This window comes from Anomaloglossus baeobatrachus, chromosome 11, assembly GCF_048569485.1.
Source record: "Anomaloglossus baeobatrachus isolate aAnoBae1 chromosome 11, aAnoBae1.hap1, whole genome shotgun sequence".
Lineage (NCBI taxonomy): Eukaryota > Metazoa > Chordata > Amphibia > Anura > Aromobatidae > Anomaloglossus > Anomaloglossus baeobatrachus.
The window spans coordinates 19716068-19736985 of record NC_134363.1 but is presented as its reverse complement, the minus strand read 5'-3'; the positions used below and the strand labels follow the sequence as shown (position 1 = coordinate 19736985).

Here is a 20918-nt window from a genome sequence, read left to right as displayed (position 1 = left end):
AGTCCTGCAGCTGCTTTCTGCTCTTCTCCATACAGACAGACAGCAGCTTCAAAACTACAAGGCTCAGCATACTCCATCCAGGACTGTATGCAGGAGTTTTTGCCCCCCCCCAAAAAAATTATGTGGGCTTTGCCATGTTTTTGTATGCTAGCCAGGTACAGCAGGCAGCTAAGAGCTGCCCTCAACCCCCCGCTGCCTATTTGTACCTGGCTGGGAACCAAAAATATAGGGAAGCCCTTTTTTTTAATTATTTCATGAATTTCATGACATAAAAAAAAAAATGACGTGGGCTTCGCCCAATTTTTGTGTCCAGTCAGGTACAACTAGGCAGCTGGGGATTGGAATCCGCAGCTCAGGGTGCCCAAGCTATCTGGGCACCCCTGCTGTGAATTGCAGTCCACAGCCGCCCCTTAAAATGCCGCTTTCATAGAAGCACCAACTTCTGGCGCTGTATCCAACTCTTCCAGCTGCCCTGGTGACGGGTGGCTCGCTAGGTAATAATAAGGTTTGGGCTAACTGTATATTATCAACTGGCCCTCAGCCCGAAATTCATGGTGTCTCGCCAATATTAGACAAGGCCACCATGAATTTCTAGTAGAGAGAAAAAAAAACACAACACACAGAAAAATATTTTTATTAGAAATAAAACACAACACAACTAGTGACTCCATCTTTTTTGAAATAAAGAACCCCCCCGCAGTAATCCTGGGTCAAAGGTCACCGTCCAATCCAGATCCAATATCATCTGATCAATTTGCTGGAAGGCAAAGCAATCAGATGATGTGTCAGGTTCAAGGGCCGTAATCACATGACACAGCAGCTAATTGTATAAACGGCTTTTATACAATCAGCTGATGCATCAGTGCAAAAAAAACCCCAAAACTACACACTCCAGTGCAGACTCCTGTCCGACAGCATCAGCTGATAGTTTAGCTGGCTGGGCGGTAAAAAGCCAGCCTCACCACTCGATTTATAGTGTCAGCTGATTCCGCCAGGTCTGAGAGAGAGAGAAAGAAGAGAGAGAGAGAAGATAGAGAAAAGAGAGAAAGAAAAGAGAGAGAGAAAAGAGAGAAAGAAAAGAGAGAGAGAAAAGAGAGAGAAAAGAGAAGAGAGGGAGAGAGAGAGAGAGAAGAGAGAGAGAAGAGGAGAGGAGAGAGAGGAGAGAGAGAGAAGAGAGGGAGAGAAGAGAGAGAGGAGAGAGATGAGAGAGGAGAGAGAGAGGAGAGAGAGGAGAGAGAGGGAAGAGAGAGAGAAGAGAGAGAGGAGAGAGAAGAGAGAGAGGAGAGAGAGAAAAGAGAGAGAAGAGAGAGAGAGGAGAGAGGGAGAAAAGAAAGAGTAAATAGAGAGAAGAGAGAGGAGAGAGAAGATAGAGGGGGAGAGAGAGAAGAGAGAGACAAAAGAGAGAGAAGAGAGAGAGGGAGGAGAGAGAGAGGAGAGAAGAGAGAGAAGAGAGAGAATGAGAGGGAAAAAGAGAAAAAGAGAGACTGAGAAAAAATGTGAGAGAACAAAAGAGAAAAAGAGAGAGAAGAGGAGAGAGAGGAGAGAGAAGGAAGGAGGGAGAGAGAGAGAGGGAAAAAGAGAAAAAGAGAGACTGAGAAAAAGAGAGAGAGAAAAAGAGAGAGAGGAGAGAGAGAGAGAGAGAGAGAGAGAGAGGAGAGAGTGGAGAGAGCAATGCAGCCTCATTCCGTGAACTGCTTTGATTTTAGAGGTGTGTCCCGCGGCTCACAGCTGATGTCTGGCTCCTCCCCTCAGTGCATAATTTATTTAAATTATAATTATAAATAAATAATAATTATAATTTAAAATATATTACATTTTTTACTAGGACGGCAGGGTCTAGAACTCGTGAACTAATGCTTCATAGGCTAGCGCTCTATCCCTTGAGCCACTGGCACTAATGATAAAGATAGGCAGATTTGGTAATCTTGAAGTCTGCATTGCAGACTAAAGTCTGGTGACAGCGTGATTCACTTCATTGCTACGTGGAGAGGACACAGCGCGATCGTGTTCTACAGTGCTGCTGCATCTTCATGTAGCAGAGCTGACAGTGTCGTGTGGCTTACTTCGGACCTACATTGTTGTTTGGGGATTTTAATAAAATGGTGAAAGAGGGTATTTTTTGTCTTTTTTTTCAAATAAAGGATTTTTTGCTGTGTGTGTTTCTTTACTTTCACTTACAGATTAATCATGGAAGGTGTCTCGGGGAGACGTCGGTCATGATTAACCCCGTCATTAGCTCGATTGCCACCGCACCAGGGCAATTCGGGATGAGCTGGGTAGAGTCCCGGGACTGTCACATCTAATGGATGCGGCAATTCCGGGCGGGTGCCTGCTGATATTGTTAGGGTGGTGGGCTCCCGATAACGTGGAGCTCCCCATCCTGACAATACCAGCCTCCAGCCGTGTGGCTTTATCCTGGCTGGTATAAATATGGGGGGAACCGCATTTTATTATTTTTATTATTATTATTTATTAATTTAGTTTACTGCACAATATTAGACCCAACCGCCGGCGGCTGTGATTGGTTGCAGTGAGACAGCTGTCACTCAGCGTGGGGAAGTGTCTGACTGCAACCAATCATGGGCGCCGGTGGGCGGGGAAAGCACGGAATAACTAATTGAATAATGAAGTGGCAGCCATTTTCAAAAGAGAAAAAGACACCGCAGATTTGTGACAGACGTGCAGCGAGGCACCCGTGATCGGTGAGTAGGAAAGAGAGAGGAATTGTGCTAGGGACGCAGGACGCATGCAGACACCAATGTCTGCACATAGCCTTACAGTGAAAAGCCACGCTTTTGGTGATCGAACCGTTCTCGAACGTAACTTGAACTACCAAACTTTTAGCAAAAAGCTCGAGTTTGTCGAACGACTCGAACACCCCCCAAGATCATTCGAACATGAAATTGGTGAACCTCGAACATCGCTCATCTCTACTCTTTTGGTAAGACAAAATATCCCCAAAGGTGGTCATGGCCAACAGCAGTAAAGCCGATGCTGATAGGGAATCAAGGTCAGGTAATACTTTCATGTAACTGTACTGTGGACCCAAAATCAATGTACTGAGGAGCCGAAGCTGAAAAGGAAGGAATAATGGCATCTGATTCTTACATTAATTTTCACAGATCCAGAAACAATTCAGCTTCTTGGACTCAATATCATGACTGAAGGAGTATCCACCACTTTACGATGCAGAGCAGTGCACACGTGTCGCTCCAGTCCTCCATCTCTACAGTGGAACAAACCGGGTCAAGTTCTCAATCAATTTGTGGAGATTTCTGGAGGATCCTGGAGACAAGAATCAAATCTTACTTATATTCCTTCATATGTTGATGATGGGACTATTATTCAGTGCACAGCTACATATATTAATGGAATAACAGCAAAGGGATCAGGAACACTGAACATCAATTGTATGTATTATACGTGACTTTGTACAATTACCATTACCTCTCATATTCATATAAACTGACCATGACCACCTTCCTTGGTCTACTCCTTCCTTAAATTTGTCTGTAATCTTGCTGATTATCTCTATATCATGGTTTCACAATATCCTATCCAGACTCAAGAGTCTATACCACTAATGATATAGGAAAAAATTCATGAAACCTTCCTCTAAATCTCTGCCTGTGAACAGTCTCCAACCTTCTGAAGGACATCATTCTGAAGGCTCAGTCTTCTTCTAGCATCATCGTAAACCATTATTAACAGCTAGTTGATTTTTTGTGATTCAACCAAGAAAAATAGACTTAGAGGCCAGAGATTGACTCCATGGTCAACTTCAAATGAGGATGACCTCCTTGTAATTGCTCTTTTAGAAGGCTTTCCTTGTTTCTTATCCTGGGGCCACTCAACAAGCCTCTAGTCCATCCTTTACTCTTGCAATGCAATCTAAACAATATAATGTGCACTTGCAAATCCAATCTTACTGTGTACCTAGCAGTTATAGACAGAAGAATTTTATCTGAAAATGTTGCAAATTTACAAAATATAGTGCGACATTTTATAATTTTGGTAAAAAGCACGATAACTTTAAAATTAAAGAGATTATCTAGTACTGGTTGCCCCTTATCAACCGGGGTCTTGCTTAAAGGAAAATAAAAAAAACAATATTGCCCCTTATCAACCGGGGTCTTGCTTAAAGGAAAATGAAAAAAACAATATTTACCTCCCGAACCTCCTCTACTCTTTGACCTGTGTTGTCTGCCAGTCTTCTACAATACACAATGCTTTAATGATCAGCCTCCGAAAAAGTGCCATGTATACAGCTATAGAATATCACCACCTCTATAATGCAATATATCCTCTAAGCAACTATGGAGTAACAAGTACAAAAATCAACATAATTTCAAAAATTGCAAAAATTTATTATTCAGAAAAATGACATAGATAGAAGATAGAATAGAAGATAATAGAAGATAAAAACAAAGGAGCTAAAGTGCAAGGTTAGGCAGCAAGTGCATCACAACACTCCCCCACCTACCGCATAGTAAGGCAAGGGCAAAAGTGACATAATAAATAAGATACAAGTATTATATCTCTACTCTGCACATAGAACAGCAGCATATATATTGTGTAGGTGACTCTATGGTATAGATTGGCTGCACCATGTGATCACCAGACCCATGTTTCCTTGGGGGCCCCCTGAGGAAGCCCTATGTGAAACGCGTGTCGAGGCCCATGTTTGTCATCCTTTCTCTCCCTCACTATCAAGACCAAAATGGGTGAGTGACATTGTGCTCCAGTGTGAGCGCTGTCTGCCTGAGATTTACCTTTCTTACTTACACTTGTTACTCTATAGCTAATACTACTGATGTCTGTATATGATGTTATGGTGCATCCAACCTATACTATAATAATGTCACTCACACGCAATGTCAATCAGCCATTTTGATCCTGATAATGGGGGAGAGAGAGGGTGACAACCATGGGCCCTGATGTGCATTTCACGTAGGGCTTCCTCAGGAGAACCCTGAAGAAACATGGTTCTGGTCATCAAATGGTGCAGCCAACCTATACCATAATAATGTCACTCATACGCAATGTCACTCACCCATTTTGGTCCTGATAGTAGGGGAGAGAGAGGATGACAACCATGGGCCCCGAAGCATATTTCGCGTAGGACTTCCTCAGGAGAACCCCGAGGAAAGATGTTTCTGGTGATCACATGGTGCAGCCAACCTATACCATAGGGTCACCTACACAGTATATATGCTGTTATATGTGGAGAGAAGAGATATAATACTTGTTGTATCTTATTAATTATGTCACTTATGCCCTTGTCTTACTATGTGGAGGGGGGGAGTGTTTTGATGCACTTGCTGCCTAACCTTGCACTTTAGCTCCTCTGTTTTTGTCTTGTATTGTCTTCTATGTTGTTTTTCTGAATAATAAACTTTTGCAATATTTAAATTATGGACTTGTTACTCCATAGTTGTTTATAAGATATAATACACAATGCTTTGTCACTGATTGCCTGCAGCCGTCACATTTTTGTCTCTGTTGAAAACCAGGACTGTGGCAGAACAGCGTCAGTCTGGGAGGTAACTACCGGTATATTTTTTTATGCCACATCCATAACCATCATTAGAGAGTAGTCCTGAAGTAGACAGCTGCATTAACTTTTAGACTGCATCCAGACTAACTGCAGTTAAAGCAGGCAGTTAAATCTGGCAGTCACCCAAAGAACTAGAAAAATGCTTGTAAATCAGATAAAAAAATGAAGCTTCATTTAGATGAACTTGTTGAATGTAGAGACAGGTCAACAGGGACAATGAGAAGATACAAGAGTGTGCCATGAAGAAAAACTGTCCATTGCCAACACCACTCTCTCTTTTATTTTGCAGAATTGCCATTTAGACAATCTAGATCTGAATAATTTATAGAGAATAAATTCATAAACAAAATATCACAATCTTGTTATCATACTATTGTAAGAGAACTTAACTACTGGCATAAAAAAATGAATATAACTGAGTTATCCTTCAAATATAAAAAAAATGTGCCATTAGCCGCCGAGTGACAGATACTTTAGATTTTACCCCATAAATTATGCAGATTATAGAGCAGTTTTTAGATTCTTCTTTTAATTCTGTCAAATAATCAAATGTTTTCTTTTTACAGATGCACCAAAAAATGTGAAAGTCATGATCCTCAAGATGGGTGAATTCATGGAAGGGAATGATGTACCTTTACAATGTAGTAGCTCCTCCAAACCTGCAGCGAATAAGTATGAATGGTTCAAAGGGAAGGACAAAACCAAATTACCAGATATAGGACGGGAGATCACAGTGAGGAATGTGACCAGGGTCATCAACCTCTATTCCTGCGCTGCAATAAATGATGTGGGTCAAGGAGAATCAGCCCTGATGGAGATTCCTGTACTACGTATGTATACTGGCTGGAGCAACGTCTAATATATAACATATACTTATGTTCTACAAATCTATGTATTTGCTGTTAATAATAATAATAATAATAATAATAATAATAATTATTATTTATTACTAGCTGTAGTACCCGGGCGTTGCGCCGGGATAGTAACTATCTCTCTTCGAGTTTCTGTCTGTCTCTGTCTGTATCAGTTTCTCTGTCTGTCTCTGCATCAGTCTCTCTGTCTGTCTTTCTCTATCTCTGTGTCTCTACTCGGTGTCTCTCTCTTTCTCTGTGTCTGTCTGTGTCTGTTTGTCTCTCTCTATCTGTCTGTCTGTCTTGTTCCCTGTCTGTCTCCTTCCAGGGCTGTCTCTTTCCCCGTCTTTCTCTTTGCCTGTCTGTCTCTTTGCCCATCAGTCTCTTTCCCCATCTGTCTCTTTTCAGGTCAGTCTCTTTCCAGGTCTGTCTCTTTCCAGGTCTGTCTCTTTGCCCATCTATCTCTTTCCCCATCTATATCTTTCCAGGTCAGTCTTTTTCCAGGTCTGTCTCTCTTCAGGTCTGTTTTTCTCCACGTCTGTCTCTTTGCCCGTCTGTCTCTTTCCAGGGCTGTCTCTTTCCAGGACTGTCTCTTTCTAGGGCTCTCTCTTTCTAGGGCTTTCTCTTTCCAAGGCTGTCTCTTTGCCCATCTGTCTCTTTCACTGTCTGTCTCTTTCCCCTTCTGTCTCTTTCCCAGTCAGTCTCTTTGCCCGGCTGTATCTTTGTCCGGCTGTCTCTTTGCCCAGCTTTCTCTTTCCAGGGCTGTCTCTTTCCAGGTCTGTCTCTTTCCAGGTCTGTCTCTTTCCAGGGCTCTCTCTTTGCTCGTCTGTCTCTTTCCCCGTCTGTCTCTTTCCCCGTCTGTCTCTTTGCCCGTCTGTCTCTTTGCCCGTCTGTCTCTTTGCCAGTCTGTCTATTTGCCCGTCTGTCTCTTTGCCAGTCTGTCTATTTGCCCGTCTGTCTCTTTTCCCAGCTATCTCTTTGCCTGTCTGTCTCTTTTCCCAGCTATCTCTTTGCCCGGCTGTCTCTTTGCCTGGCAGTCTCTTTCCAGGTCTGTCTCTTTCCAGGGCTCTCTCTTTGCCCGGCTGTCTCTTTGCCTAGCAGTCTCTTTCCAGGTCTGTCTCTTTCCAGGGCTCTCTCTTTGCCCGTCTGTCTCTTTCCCTGTCTGTCTCTTTCCCTGTCTGTCTCTTTGCCCATCTGTCTCTTTGCCAGTCTGTCTCTTTCAAATGCTGTCTCTTTACCTATCTGTCTCTTTGCCTGTCTGCCTCTTTGCCCGTCTGTCTCTTTTCCCGTCTGTCTCTTTGCCCGTCTGTCTCTTTCCAGGGCTGTCTCTTTCCAGGGCTGTCTCTTTGCCCAGCTGTCTCTTTGCCCAGCTGTCTATTTGCCCTGCTGTCTCTTTCCAGGGCTGTATCTTTCCAGCACTCTCTCTTTGCCTGACTGTCTCTTTCCCCATCTGTCTCTTTCCCCATCTGTCTCTTTCCCCGTCTGTCTCTTTGCCCATCTGTCTCTTTCCCAGTCTGTCTCTTCCCCAGTCTGTCTCTTACCAATGCTGTCTCTTACCAATGCTGTCTCTTTGCCCGTCTGTCTCTTTGCCCATCTGTCTCTTTCCAGCGCTGTCTCTTTGCCCGGCTGTCTCTTTGCGTGGCTGTCTTTTTGCCCGGCTGTCTCTTTGCCCGTCTGTCTCTTTGTCCGGCTGTGTCTTTGCCCGGTTGTCTCTTCGCCCGTCTGTCTCTTTGCCCGTCTGTCTCTGTCTGTCTCTTTCCACGTCTCTCTCTGTCTATCCGTCTCATCATCAACATCTTATTATCTCACACATCGGTTTCTTATACTAACAGTTTATTTTGTTCCTATAGCAACCACTGACAGTTGCTTGCGACATCGCTAGCAATTGCTAGCAAATTGCCAATAGAAGCGGAGGGGCGGAGATGAGCGTGACACAACATCCCGCCCATCTCCTTCCTTCCGCATTACTGGTGGACGCAGGTAAGGAGATGTTTGTTGTTCCTGCGGTGTCACACACAGCGATGTGTGGTGCTGCAGGAATGACAAAAATCATCATGTCTGCAGCAGTAACGATATTATGGAAAGGAGCGACGTGTCACAGATCAACGATTTTTGACGTTTTTGCGATCGGTGATCGTCGCTCCTAGGGTTTACACGCCGCGATGTCGGTAATGGCGCCAGATGTGCGTCACTAACGACATGACTCCGACGATATATCGTTACCGATGTCACAATGTGTAAAGCCCACTTAACTGTAAAGCACGGGGTTAAATTTTCCCATCCAAACATAATCTATGACGTTCCCGGAGTCACATGAGGCATCTGTGCAAAATTTCGTGATTGTAAATGCGATGGTGTAGATTCCATTAGCGGACGTACACACATACACTCAGCTTTATATATATTATTATTATTATTTATTATTTATTGCATGGCGCTTTACATGTGAAAAGGGTATACATAAGAGGGACAAGTACAATAATCATAAATAATAGAAAACACAGACTGGTACAAGAGGATAGAGGTCCCTGCCCGCGAGGGCTCACCGTCTACAAGGGATAGGTGAGAATACAATAGGTGAGGGTAGACCTGGTTGTGTGGCGCTATATCAGACTGAGGGTTACGGCAGGCTGTAGGCTTGTCGGAAGAGGTGGGTCTTCAGGTTCCTTTTGAAGCTTGTTAAGGTAGGCGAGAGTATGATATGTTGTGGCAGATAATTCCAGACTATGGGGGAGGCACAGGAGAAATTTTGTCTGCGATGGTAGGAAGAGGAGATGATAGGGAAGTAGAGAAGGAAATCTTGTGAGGATCGAAGGTTACATGCGGGTAAGCACTGGGAGACTAGGTCACAGATGTAGGGAGTAGAGTTGAGCACGGTTCGCGGTTCTCCAGTTCGCGGTTCGAGTGATTTTGGGGCTGTTCTAGATCGAACTAGAACTCGAGCTTTTTGCTAAAGCTCGATAGTTCTAGTTACGTTCGAGAACGGTTCTAGCAGCAAAAAGCAGGGCTTTTTACAGCTACAGTGTGCAGGAGCCATCGCTGGCAGCCTGCCAGAAGCTGGTAACCAAGATAAACATCGGGTATCCAAGCAAAGCGCTTTGGTTAGTAACCCGATGTTTATCCTAGTTACATGCAGGAAGCCCACACTTCCCCGCTCAGCTCACTCCGCCCAGTCCTGCACGCGGCATGTACACACACACACACACTCACACACACACACACACACACACACTCACCTGTCCCCAACCAAGCAGTCCATGACACTGACATCCTCAGTGCCACATGACCCCGCTAGGCTCCAACCACTTCGCACTCCGCCGCCAGCACACATGGCTCCGCCCACCTGTCACTCTGCACACATAGTCCCGCTAGGCTCCACCCAACTGTCACTCTGCACATATGGTCCCGCTAGGCTCCACCCACCTGGCACTCTGCACACATTGTCCCGCTAGGCCCCGCCCACCTGTCACTCTGCACACATGGTCCCATTAGGCTCCGCCCACCTGGCACTCTGCACACATTGTCCCGCTAGGCTCCACCCACCTGACACTCTGCACACATTACCCCACTAGGCTCCGCCCACCTGTCACTTTGCACACATGGTCCCGCTAGGCTCCGCCCACCTGTCACTCTGCACACATTACCCCACTAGGCTTCGCCCACCTGTCACTCTGAACACATGGTCCGGCTAGGCTCCGCCCACCTGTCACTCTGCACACATGGTCCCGCTAGGCTCCACCCACCTGACACTCTGCACACATTACCCCACTAGGCTCTGCCCACCTGTCACTCTGCACACATGGTCCCGGTATGCTCCGCCCACCTGGCACTCTGCACACATTGTCCCGCTAGGCTCCGCCCACCTGTCACTCTGCACACATGGTCCAGCTAGGTTCCACCCACCTGACACTCTGCACACATTACCCCACTAGGCTCCGCCCACATGTCACTCTGCACACATGGTCCCGGTATGCTCCGCCCACCTGGAACTCTGCACACATTGTCCCGCTAGGCTCCGCCCACCTGTCATTCTTCACACATGGTCCCACTAGGCTCCACCCACCTGACACTCTGCACACATTTCCCCACTAGGCTCCGCCCACCTGTCACTCTGCACTCATGGTCCCGGTATGCTCTGCCCACCTGGCACTATGCACACATGGTCCCGCTAGGCTCCACCCACCTGTCACTCTGCACACATGGTCCCGCTAGGCTCCGCCCACCTGGCACTCTGCACACATGGTCCCGCTAGGCTGCACCCACCTGACACTCTGCACACATTACCCCACTAGGCTCCGCCCACCTGTCACTCTGCACACATGGTCCCGGTATGCTCCGCCCACCTGGCACTCTGCACACATTGTCCCACTAGTCTCCACCCACCTGTCACTCTGCATACATTACCCCGCTAGGCTCTGCCCACCTGGCACTCTGCACACATGGTCCCGCTAGGCTCTGCAAACCTGTCACTCTGCACACATGGTCCCGGTATGCTCCGCCCACCTGGCACTCTGCACACATTGTCCCGCTAGGCTCCGCCCACCTGTCAGTCTGCATACAATACCCCGCTAGGCTCCGCCCACCTAGCACTCTGCACACATGGTCCCGCTAGGCTCCGCCCACCTGGCACTCTGCACACATGGTCCCGCTAGGCTCTGCCCACCTGTCACTCTGCACACATGGTCCCGGTATGCTCCGCCCGCCTGGCACTCTGCACACATTGCCCCGCTAGGCTCCGCCCACCTGGCACTCTGCACACATGGTCCCGCTCGGCTTACCTGCGGTGATGAAGTCCCGACCTCAGCGCTGTCACTGTCCTCCATGGCCGCCGCTTGTCACATCACCTTCTCTCGCTTCCGACCCGAGACTGACTAGCGGTGATGTCATGGGCCGCTCGCGATACTTGGCTGTGAAGATGATTGAAGTCAGTGTGCAGGAGATCAGCGCAGGTAATGTGCCTCGCTGACAGCATCACTTGTCATCCCCTGCAGTGACCTGGGCTGACCCATTGATGTTAGCTCAGGTCACTGCACTGTTCTCCCAGCCAATGGGGAACATCCTGCTCTTCATTGACTGGGACAGTGACTATGGTATGGATCGTCATGGCAACCCCTTGGATTACACCAGACCTGTATTTGTTTTTCTTTCTAATAAATTGGTTAAAGAGGGAATGTTTTGGGGAGTGTTTTTTCAAATAAAAATGTGTTTGTCGTCTATTTTTTTTTATTACTGACTGGGTTGGTGATGTCGGGTATCTGATAAACGCCTGACCTCACCAATCCCAGGGCTTGATGCCAGGTGACATTACACATCTGGTATTAAGCCCATATATTACCTCGTTTGCCACCGCACCAGGGCGCGGGATGAGCTGGGGCGAAGCACCAGGATTGGCGCATCCAATGGATGCGCCACTTCTGGGGCGGCTGCGGCCTGCTCTTTTTAGGCTGGGGAGAGTCCAATAACCATGGACCTCCCTAGTCTGAGAATATCAGACCCCAGCTGTCTGCTTTACCTTGGCTGGTGATCCAATTTTGGGGGGACCCCGATCCCTACGTGTTTTTTTTTTTAATTATTTATTTAATTTAAAATAACAGCGTGGGGTGCCCTCAGTTTTGGATTACCAGCCAAGGTGAGGTTGCCAGCTGTGGTCTGCAGGCTGCAGCCGTCTGCTTTACCCTAGCTGGCTACAAAAATAGGGGGGACCCTACGTCATTTTTTTTTCATTTTTTTGGCTAAATACAAAGCTAAGCACCCCTTAGTGCCACATGAAAGGCACCAAAGGGTGCAAAATTACAAAATGCAGGAGAGTGGGACATTATGTGTCTTTCTGCCATTATAATGACAGAAAAGACTGATATGAAGTGCACAAGCACAAGAAATTCACCAGAGCACTCTACGCTGTGAAAAGCAGTAGAAAATGGCACTGGAGTGAACATGTGACCGCCTCATGTAGGATGAAGCTATGGATCCTGGGTAAATTTATGCATTTACCCTCCTTCAGTTTTTTTGCAGTACACAAAAAAAAATGGAAGGCACACGGATAACAAACAGATGACATACGGACCGTCTACGGAACGGAAACGGATGCCACACGGATGCACCCGTGAAAAAAAACGGACTGTTTTTTGCAGACCGCAAAAATGGATCGGTCGTGTTAATGTAGCCTTATTCTGATCTGCCGTTTATAAACAGCAGGCAGAAATAAGTGAATAGCGCCCCCCAGCGTCAGAAAATCTCCGGGGTTTCAGGGATAGCTGAGACCCTGGAAATCCTGATTTAGTACGGTCCTGATTTTCCGGTCCCCGCTCACGTGATCACCGGTATACACCGTACACCGATGATCACGTTACAGTAAATGACAGCGCCGGTAAAAAATTATTTATCTCCCATCTGGTATGAACAAACATGATAAATCTCCTCCCCGGTCCCCTCGGGTCCCCCAGTGTCGCCAAAGTGCCCCCCCTGATGCCCTCCCAGAAATCCAAGATGGCCGCACGCACAGCAGCGCGCCGGCCACCTTCACAATACTCCTCTGATTTCTGTCGCATGTGCCATGTACCAAACTCCTCCCCAGGCACTGCCAGGTCACCCCCCTATAACCCCACCGGTGTTCCCCGGTGTCCCACGGTACCTGTGCAGCGTTGATCCCCCACGGCCCTCTCCTTCACAATAGATGCTTCTGCATGCACTTAGTGGCTGTCAGCTCAGCTTCCTGTGTTCAGACACAGTGAGTGGTGGTTATGCATCTGTAAGCTAAATGGACGGTGGCTCAGTGGTTAGCACTGCAGTCTTGCAGCGCTGAGGTCCTGGGTTCAATTCCCACCAAGGACACCATCTGCAAGGAGTTTGTATGTTCTCCCCGTGTTTGCGTGGGTTTCCTCCGGGTACTCCGTTTTCCTCCCACACTCCAAAGACGTACAGCGCTATGGAATTAATAACGCTATATAAATGAATAAATTATTATTATTACTGCAATGCCCTGCTCATGAGGTAAGGAACATAATTGATCAGGAGAGCTATATACTACATTTCCAAATGGAGAGATTTGCTTTTATAGTTTCCCTGCTGAACGACTACCAAACATGAGAGTCCGTTATACGCCACAAGAAAACACATCTAAATAGCGAGCTCTGTTGTTAAGTATTCATTCAGCTGGATAACTGGACTTAAAGGGGTATTCCATCTCCAAGATCCTATCCCCAATATATAGTAGGTGGAATAGCAATAATATCAGCAAATACCAATAATTGGAAATGTAGAATAGTTCTCCTCATTAGGCATGCCCTTACCTCATGAGCAGGGCATTGCAGCTTTGGTAGCAACCATTACGACATGGACTCTGCTGCTGTGGACCCGGGGAGAGTGAGTGCAGATTCATTGCACCCACACTCCTCACATGAAGGGTCCGCACTCCTAGAAAATGGGGGATACGTTCCCAGAGTGTCTCCCCCCCATATTCTAGACGGTCCAGAGTCGTCGTGGGACCCCTTTATTTTTTTTCTTACAATAAATTGGTGAAAGAGGAAATGTTTTGGGGACTGTTTTTTCAAATAAATTTCTTTTGTCGATTTTTTTTTTGTTAGTACTGATAGTTAATGATGTTGGGTATCTAATAGACGCTATGACATCACAAACTGCTGGGCTTGATCTCAGGTGACTTTACAGCTAGTATCAACCCGATTTATTACCCCGTTTTCCACTGCACCAGGGCACGGAATGAGCTGGGGTGAAGCGCCAGGATTGGCGCATCTAGTGGATGCGCCACGTCTGGGGTGCCTGCGGCCTGCTATTTTTAGGCTGTGAAGGCCCAATAACTATGGACCTTCCCACCCTGAGAATACCAGACCACAGCTGTCCGCTTTACCTTGGCTGGTGATCCAATTTGGGGGGGACCCTACCTTTTTTTTGTAATTATTAATATTTATAAAATAATTAACAAAAAGAGCCTGGGGGGACCTCCACATTGGATCCCCAACCACGGTAAAGCTGCCAGCTGTGGTTTTCAGGCTACAGCCGTCTGCTTTACCCTAGCTGGCTATCAAAAATGGGGGGATCCAACGTCATTTTTTTAACTATTTTTTAAATAGAAAAAATTAATGGGCTTCCCTGTATTTTGATTGCCAACCAAGATAACGGCAGGCAGATGGGGGTGGCAACCCATAGCTGTCTGCTTTATCTGCACTGAGAATCAAAAATACCGCAGAGCGCTACGTCATTTTTTTTAAAGATTTATTTTTACAGCACTGTGATGTCCAGCAATCAAAATACAGGGAAGCCCATTTTGTTTTTAGTTATTTAAATAAATAATTAAAAAAAAAATATGGGCTCCCGCTGCATTTTTTTTTATTGCTAGCTAAGGGTAATCCAAGCAGCTACTGGCTGCTAACCCCCACTGCTTGGTGTTACCTTCACTGGCAATGGAAAATCCAGGCAAGCATTTTTTATTTTTTTTGCCAAAAAACTACAAAAAAAGGACGTGAGCTTCGCCATATTTTTGTATGCTAGCCAGGTCTAGCAGGCAGGTGCTGGAAGAGTTGGATACAGCGCCAGAAGATGGCGCTTCTATGAAAGTGCCATTTTCTGAGGCGGCTGCAGACTGCAATTCGCAGCAGTGGGGCTCGGAAAGCTCAGGCCAACCTGTGCTGCGGATTCCAATCCCCAGCTTCCTAGTTGTACCTGGCTGGACACAAAAATGGGGCAAAGCCTACGTCATTTGTTTTCTAATTATTTCATGAAATTCATGAAATAATAAAAAAAGGGCTTCCCTTTATTTTTGGTTACCAGCCGGGTACAAATAGGCAACTGGGGGTTGGGGGCAGCCGTACCTGCCTGCTGTACCTGGCTAGCATACAAAAATATGGCGAAGCCCACATAATTTTTTCAGGGGGCAAAAAACTTCTGCATACAGTCCTGGATGGAGTATGCTGAGCCTTGTAGTTCTGCAGCTGCTGTCTGTCTGTATGGAGAAGAGCAGACAGCAGCTGCAGAACAACAAGGCTCAGCATACTCTATCCAGTACTGTATGCAGAAGTTTTTTGCCCACCAAAAGAATGACGTGGGCTTCGCCATATTTGTGTATGCTAGCCAGGTACAGCAGGCAGCCACGGGCTGCCTACAACCCCCAGTTGCCTATTTGTACCCGGCTGGGAACCAAAAATATAGGGAAGCCCGTTTTATTTAATTATTTCACTTATTTCATGAAATAATTAAAAAACAAATGACGTGGGATTCGCCCCATTTTTGTGTCCAGCCAGGTACAACTAGACAGATGGGGATTGGAATCCGCAGCACAGGTTAGCCCGAGGTTTCTGGGCGCCTCTGTTGCGAATTTCAGTCTGCAGCCGCCCCAGAAAATGGCGCTTTCATAGAAGCGCCATCATCTGGCGCTGTACCCAACTCTTCCAACAGCCCTGGAGCCGGGTGGCTTGTTGGGAAATCATGAGTTAATACTGGCATTGTTTTACTAGCCAGTATTAAGCCAGAGATTCTTAATGTCAGGCACGTTTGACCCGGCCATTAAGAATCTCCAATAAAAGGTTAAAAAAAAGACACCACACAGAGAAAAAATACTTTAATAGAAATAAATACACAGACACATTAGAGACTCCATCTTTATTACCCCCTGTCAGCCCTCCACGATCCATGGTCTTCTGTCTTTCTCGTTCAACAAATGCAGCTCTGCTACATCACTGCTGCATGGGGGAAGACGCTGCTTTCCGTGCAGCCTTCACTCCGTGAGAGATCAGTGCTGCTAGTGGTAACAGCGGTAACGCTGACAGATGCGTTACCATAGCAACAGGGCTCCGATCATGTGATTCCCGGAGCCGCGGTTAGCGGTGACGTCACCGCTAACTGCGTTGCTATGGCAACGGTGATCTCCGTTAATGACCGGCTGTGTCAGCCGGTCCCTAACGGAACGGGGAGTTGACTGTGTGCTAGAGCATGTCGCCGGTACACGGCGATACACAAATGTGCACCGTGTACCGGAGAATGCAATGACAGGTCCTACATGACGCGTCATAGTCATGTGACCAGTCTGTAGCCAATGAGATAATAGCCACGTGACTGGTCACGTGGCTATTTTGACATCACAATAGGTCCTGCATCACTGCTGGCAGTGCTGGTTACCGGGAGGATTCAGTGATCATCGGATGGAATAGCGGCAGGAGACAGAGTGCAGGAGGGATCGCGGGGACCGGTAAGTGTTATGGCAATGTTTATTAACTGTATGTGTACATTTATAATGTGTTTTTATGTGTTTGTGATTGCCTCCCATTATATCCTATGCGGTTTGAGTTCAGTTCGTCGAACGTTCGCCGAACTGAACTCGAACGAGACCTCCGTTCTACGAACCGAACTCGAGCCAAACCATGGCTGGTTCGCTCATCTCTAGTAGGGAGGAGACAGGTTGTGGATGGCTTTGTATGTCACGGTTAGGGTTTTGAACTGGAGTCATTGGGCAATGGAAAGCCAGTGAAGGGATTAGCAGAGAGGAGAGGTCGGGGAGTAGCGGTGGGACAGGTAGATTTGCCAGGCAGCATAGTGTAGAATATATTGTAGGGCTGCGAGACTGTTAGAAGGGAGGCCACAGAGCAGGAGGTTGCAATAATCCAGGCGGGAGATAATAAGGGCATGTACTAGGGTTTTTGAAGTTTCTTAACAATTCTTAATATCAGACTTTCACCTGGGATAGTAAAGCATAACTAGAGGAGATATAAAGGAAGTTGTGGTACGCAAACTTTGAAACAAAATAAGCCCAAATTTTCTATTTGCTTCATTTGAGCAGAATAGTAATTTGAATGAGATGAGGCCCTTAGGGTTCGTGTTTTAAGAAGTAGGTTTAATGGTTAATGTTATTTTAAAAGTTTTGCACAACTCAGTAGTAGAGGCTATTATTGAGCGGGAACTACCATGCTCAGGTGCTCAGTACTCGTAACTAGTGATGAGCGGACACTACCATGCTTGGGTGCTCAGTACTAGTAACTAGAGATGAGTGAGCACTACCATGCTTGAGTGTTCAGTACTCGTAACTAGTGATGAGTGAGCACTACCATGCTCAGGTGCTCAGTACTCATAAGTAGTGATGAGCGGGCACTACCATGCTTGCGTACTCTGTACTCATAACTAGTGATGAGCGGGCACTACCATGCTCGGGTGCTCAGTACTCGTAACTAGTGATGAGCAGACACTACCATGTTCGGGTGCTCAGTACTCGTACCTATTGATGAGCGGACACTACCATGCTCGGGTGCTCAATACTCGTAACTAGTGATGAGTGAGCACTACCATGCTCGGGTGTTCAATACTCGTAACTAGTGATGAGTGAGCACTACCATGCTCAGGTGCTCAGTACTCATAAGTAGTGATGAGCGGGCACTACCATGCTTGCGTACTCTGTACTCGTAACTAGTGATGAGCGAACACTACCATGCTCAGGTGCTCAGTTCTCGTAACTAGTGATGAGCGAGCACTACCAAGGTTGGATGCTCAGTGCTCGTAACTAGTGATGAGTGGGCACTACCATGCTCGGGTGCTCTGTACTCGTAGTGATGAGTGGGCACTACCATGCTCAGGTGCTCTGTACTCGTAACTAGTGATGAGTGGCCACTACCATGCTCAGGTGCTCAGTACTTGTAACTTGTGATGAGCGAGCACTACCATGCTCGGGTGCTCGGTACTCATAACTAGTGATGAGTGGGCACTACCATGCTCGGGTGATCAATAATGTACAATTAAAACTGTGATTACATTTGGTATAATAAAAGCTCTATCTGTCCTGTAAAAAAAAATAAAACAGTACCTAGCAGACCCAGGACCTGCCTCTCATGGTAGCAAGTGGTGTGCAGCTCCTCCTGTGTCCTGTTACCCTGTTAACTGCCTTTCAAACTCTGAAAGTGGTACTAACTGCATGTTGGTATGAAGGAGCGTCATTCTATACACCGGTCAATAACCCCAATGGGAGTCTGTTGAAGACTTTCATGCCTGTGATCATGGAGCTCCTTTGAAGCCCAGCTTCTGCCCAGGCTTCAAAGGAGAGTGTGATTTTTACTGTGCACAGAACAAACAATCAAATAATATCAGGTTCAAATACCATATGGGGACTAATAAATACCTTAAAAAGTAAAACATAATTTTGAAAAAATTTAAAAAAACTAATATTTTGAATCAACCCTATTAAACCTTTTAAAAATATAAAGATATATAAAAGAAAAATAAAGATAATACCATTTAAAAATAAAATACACCAAAAAGTGTCCAGAAAAGTGTGATCTATCAAAAAATATAATTAACTAAACCGATTGGTGAACACCGTAAACAGAAAAAAATAAAAAATGCCAAAATGTGCAGGATTTTTTTCATCATCACCACATTATCAAAATAAAATAATATTTTTTTTACAACAATAGGAAGAGGAATGGAATTAACGTATAAACCTATGGACAGAATAGTTTTCTAGAATATCCATAATTAAATGTATAAAACATTTTGAGAAATCAAAGTAACTCACTAAAATCAATTTTGGTTGTCGTACCAAATTTGTATCATTTATGATCCTTTACAATATTTGATTAATTTTCTTACTTCTGCAGATTCACCAATTGGAGTTCACATCAAAGTGAAAAAGGGACGTGAATTTAATGAATTGATCTGTGATTTCCTAAGCAGCCGACCTGACGTAACTCACTACACCTGGAGGAAGGATGGAACCACTTTGAGTGAAACAATGAAGAACCTTATTGTAGGCAACGATGAAGAAAGCTCTGGGCAATACTCATGTATCGCGCACAACACTGTTGGAAATTCCACTTCTGAAGAAATCTTTTATAAGGGTAAGTGTCCTGGAATCAGAAGACAATTTCTGCAAAGTTTTTGTTACCGGTTATATCAACAAAATCAAGACTTTCTAAGAACACTGCAAAAAGGGAATGGAATTTATTTTTGGCTGGGGTCACTCTCCGCCAAACTTGATCCAACCATGAAAATTTCCACAATGTGCCATCAATACTTTGTTTTCCATCAATGTTTAGATGGGTTTCTCCGGTTTTCTGGTTTGATCTCACTTTCCATGCAGGGTCGGACTGTGGTGTCTGGGGCCCAGAGAGGGAAATGACTGTAGGGGCCCACCCTTAAGCTATATGCATATACTTGTTAGCCGTTATCCTGTGAGAGAATACAGTCCATTTTGTTCCTATATCAAACATCTTGTCTTAAAACTGAATGATGTCGTAGGGCTAAGCTAACACTGATGGGCTGAGAAGTTTCACATTTCTACCCACACCCCTGTTTCTCTTATTATTGCATAATTCCAAGAAGTTATTTCTTTGTTTGGGGTACTATATAAACTGGTCACATGATGTTATATAGCAGAATCATTTGGTACACAACAAAGCGTGTGTGCTGTATTTATTTCCTATGCACTTGTAAAACAAATCTTATTATTATTTTGGAGTTCCATTGGCATAGAAGGAGTGTATTTTTCACACAATAGTGGATTTCCAGTCTAGTTCATCAAAATATGAGATTGGTTAATCCAAAAGATAAATACGATAAGGAGAAAAACAAATTAAATACCAAAATTGCTTTTTTTTTTATCTAAACACCAACCCCTAAAAATACTATTCAAAGAGAAGCAAGCATTATATGTATCTCAAAGACGGTAACATTAAAACCCAAGGCTCAACACTAGAGATGAGCAAAGATGGCAGAATTTGAATTTGGCTGTTTTTGAAAATTTTCATGGAAAATTTGATCTGCATAGAAATTATTCTCAGTGAAATTGATTTCCCTTGTCATAATCTCCAAGACTGTAGAGCATAAAAAACATTTGATGTAAAATAGAAGTAAAATTAAAATACTTTTACCCATCTTACTTATTACTAGAGATGAGTGGTTGCGTGGAGGTTTGGTTCACCGGCAGCCAAGGAGCCGAGCCCCCACTGGCTCGAACTTTACCTGAACCCCGGAGCAAGTAACTGATTGGCAATTTGGGTCTCCGTCCACAAACAGCCAGCCAGAAGCAGATCACATCCGGTGGAGGGTGGACTTTTTCAAACAATTTTTTGGGTTGCACACTACATGCAATCGTGCTGATGTTACCCAGAGTGTGAGCCGTTCAAATACTGCAAGCGGCTTTCACAGGGTGGAGAACCAAGTGTACCTGAGAACAGCGCTTCCTACGTGAGTGACGTTCACACGTAAAGCATCCGAACCCTGAACCTGAACCTTGATTTTTTAAGTTTTTGTTTAATACGAAAATTGAACCTCAGGTTCGCTCATTTCTCCTTATTACCTCCCTAGTCCCTCCACTCTATCCGGCACCCATCTGGACCTCGCCACATCTTTTTATCACAGAAAGAACACTTAATGCCTATGCCTCCTCACTTTAGGTGGAACATCTGTCTCTGACAAGGTCCAGAGGATTCTGTGCAGGCACACTTAAGGCTGCTTTACATGCAACGACATCGCTAACGAGATGTCATTGGGGTCACAGAATTTGTGACGCATGTCCA

The 20918-nt window shown here is 45.5% G+C and overlaps 1 protein-coding gene across 1 annotated transcript in view; it reads left to right on the top strand.

Annotated features, from left to right (window-relative positions):
- LOC142256337 (B-cell receptor CD22-like) overlaps nucleotides 1-20918 on the top strand; it is a 92586-nt gene that overhangs the window by 54898 nt on the left and 16770 nt on the right. Inside the window, exons 3-5 of the mRNA XM_075327967.1 lie at nucleotides 3123-3410; nucleotides 6124-6387; nucleotides 18999-19238. Of these exons, the coding sequence (XP_075184082.1) occupies nucleotides 3123-3410; nucleotides 6124-6387; nucleotides 18999-19238 (792 nt within the window). The remainder of the gene's footprint in view (nucleotides 1-3122; nucleotides 3411-6123; nucleotides 6388-18998; nucleotides 19239-20918) is intronic.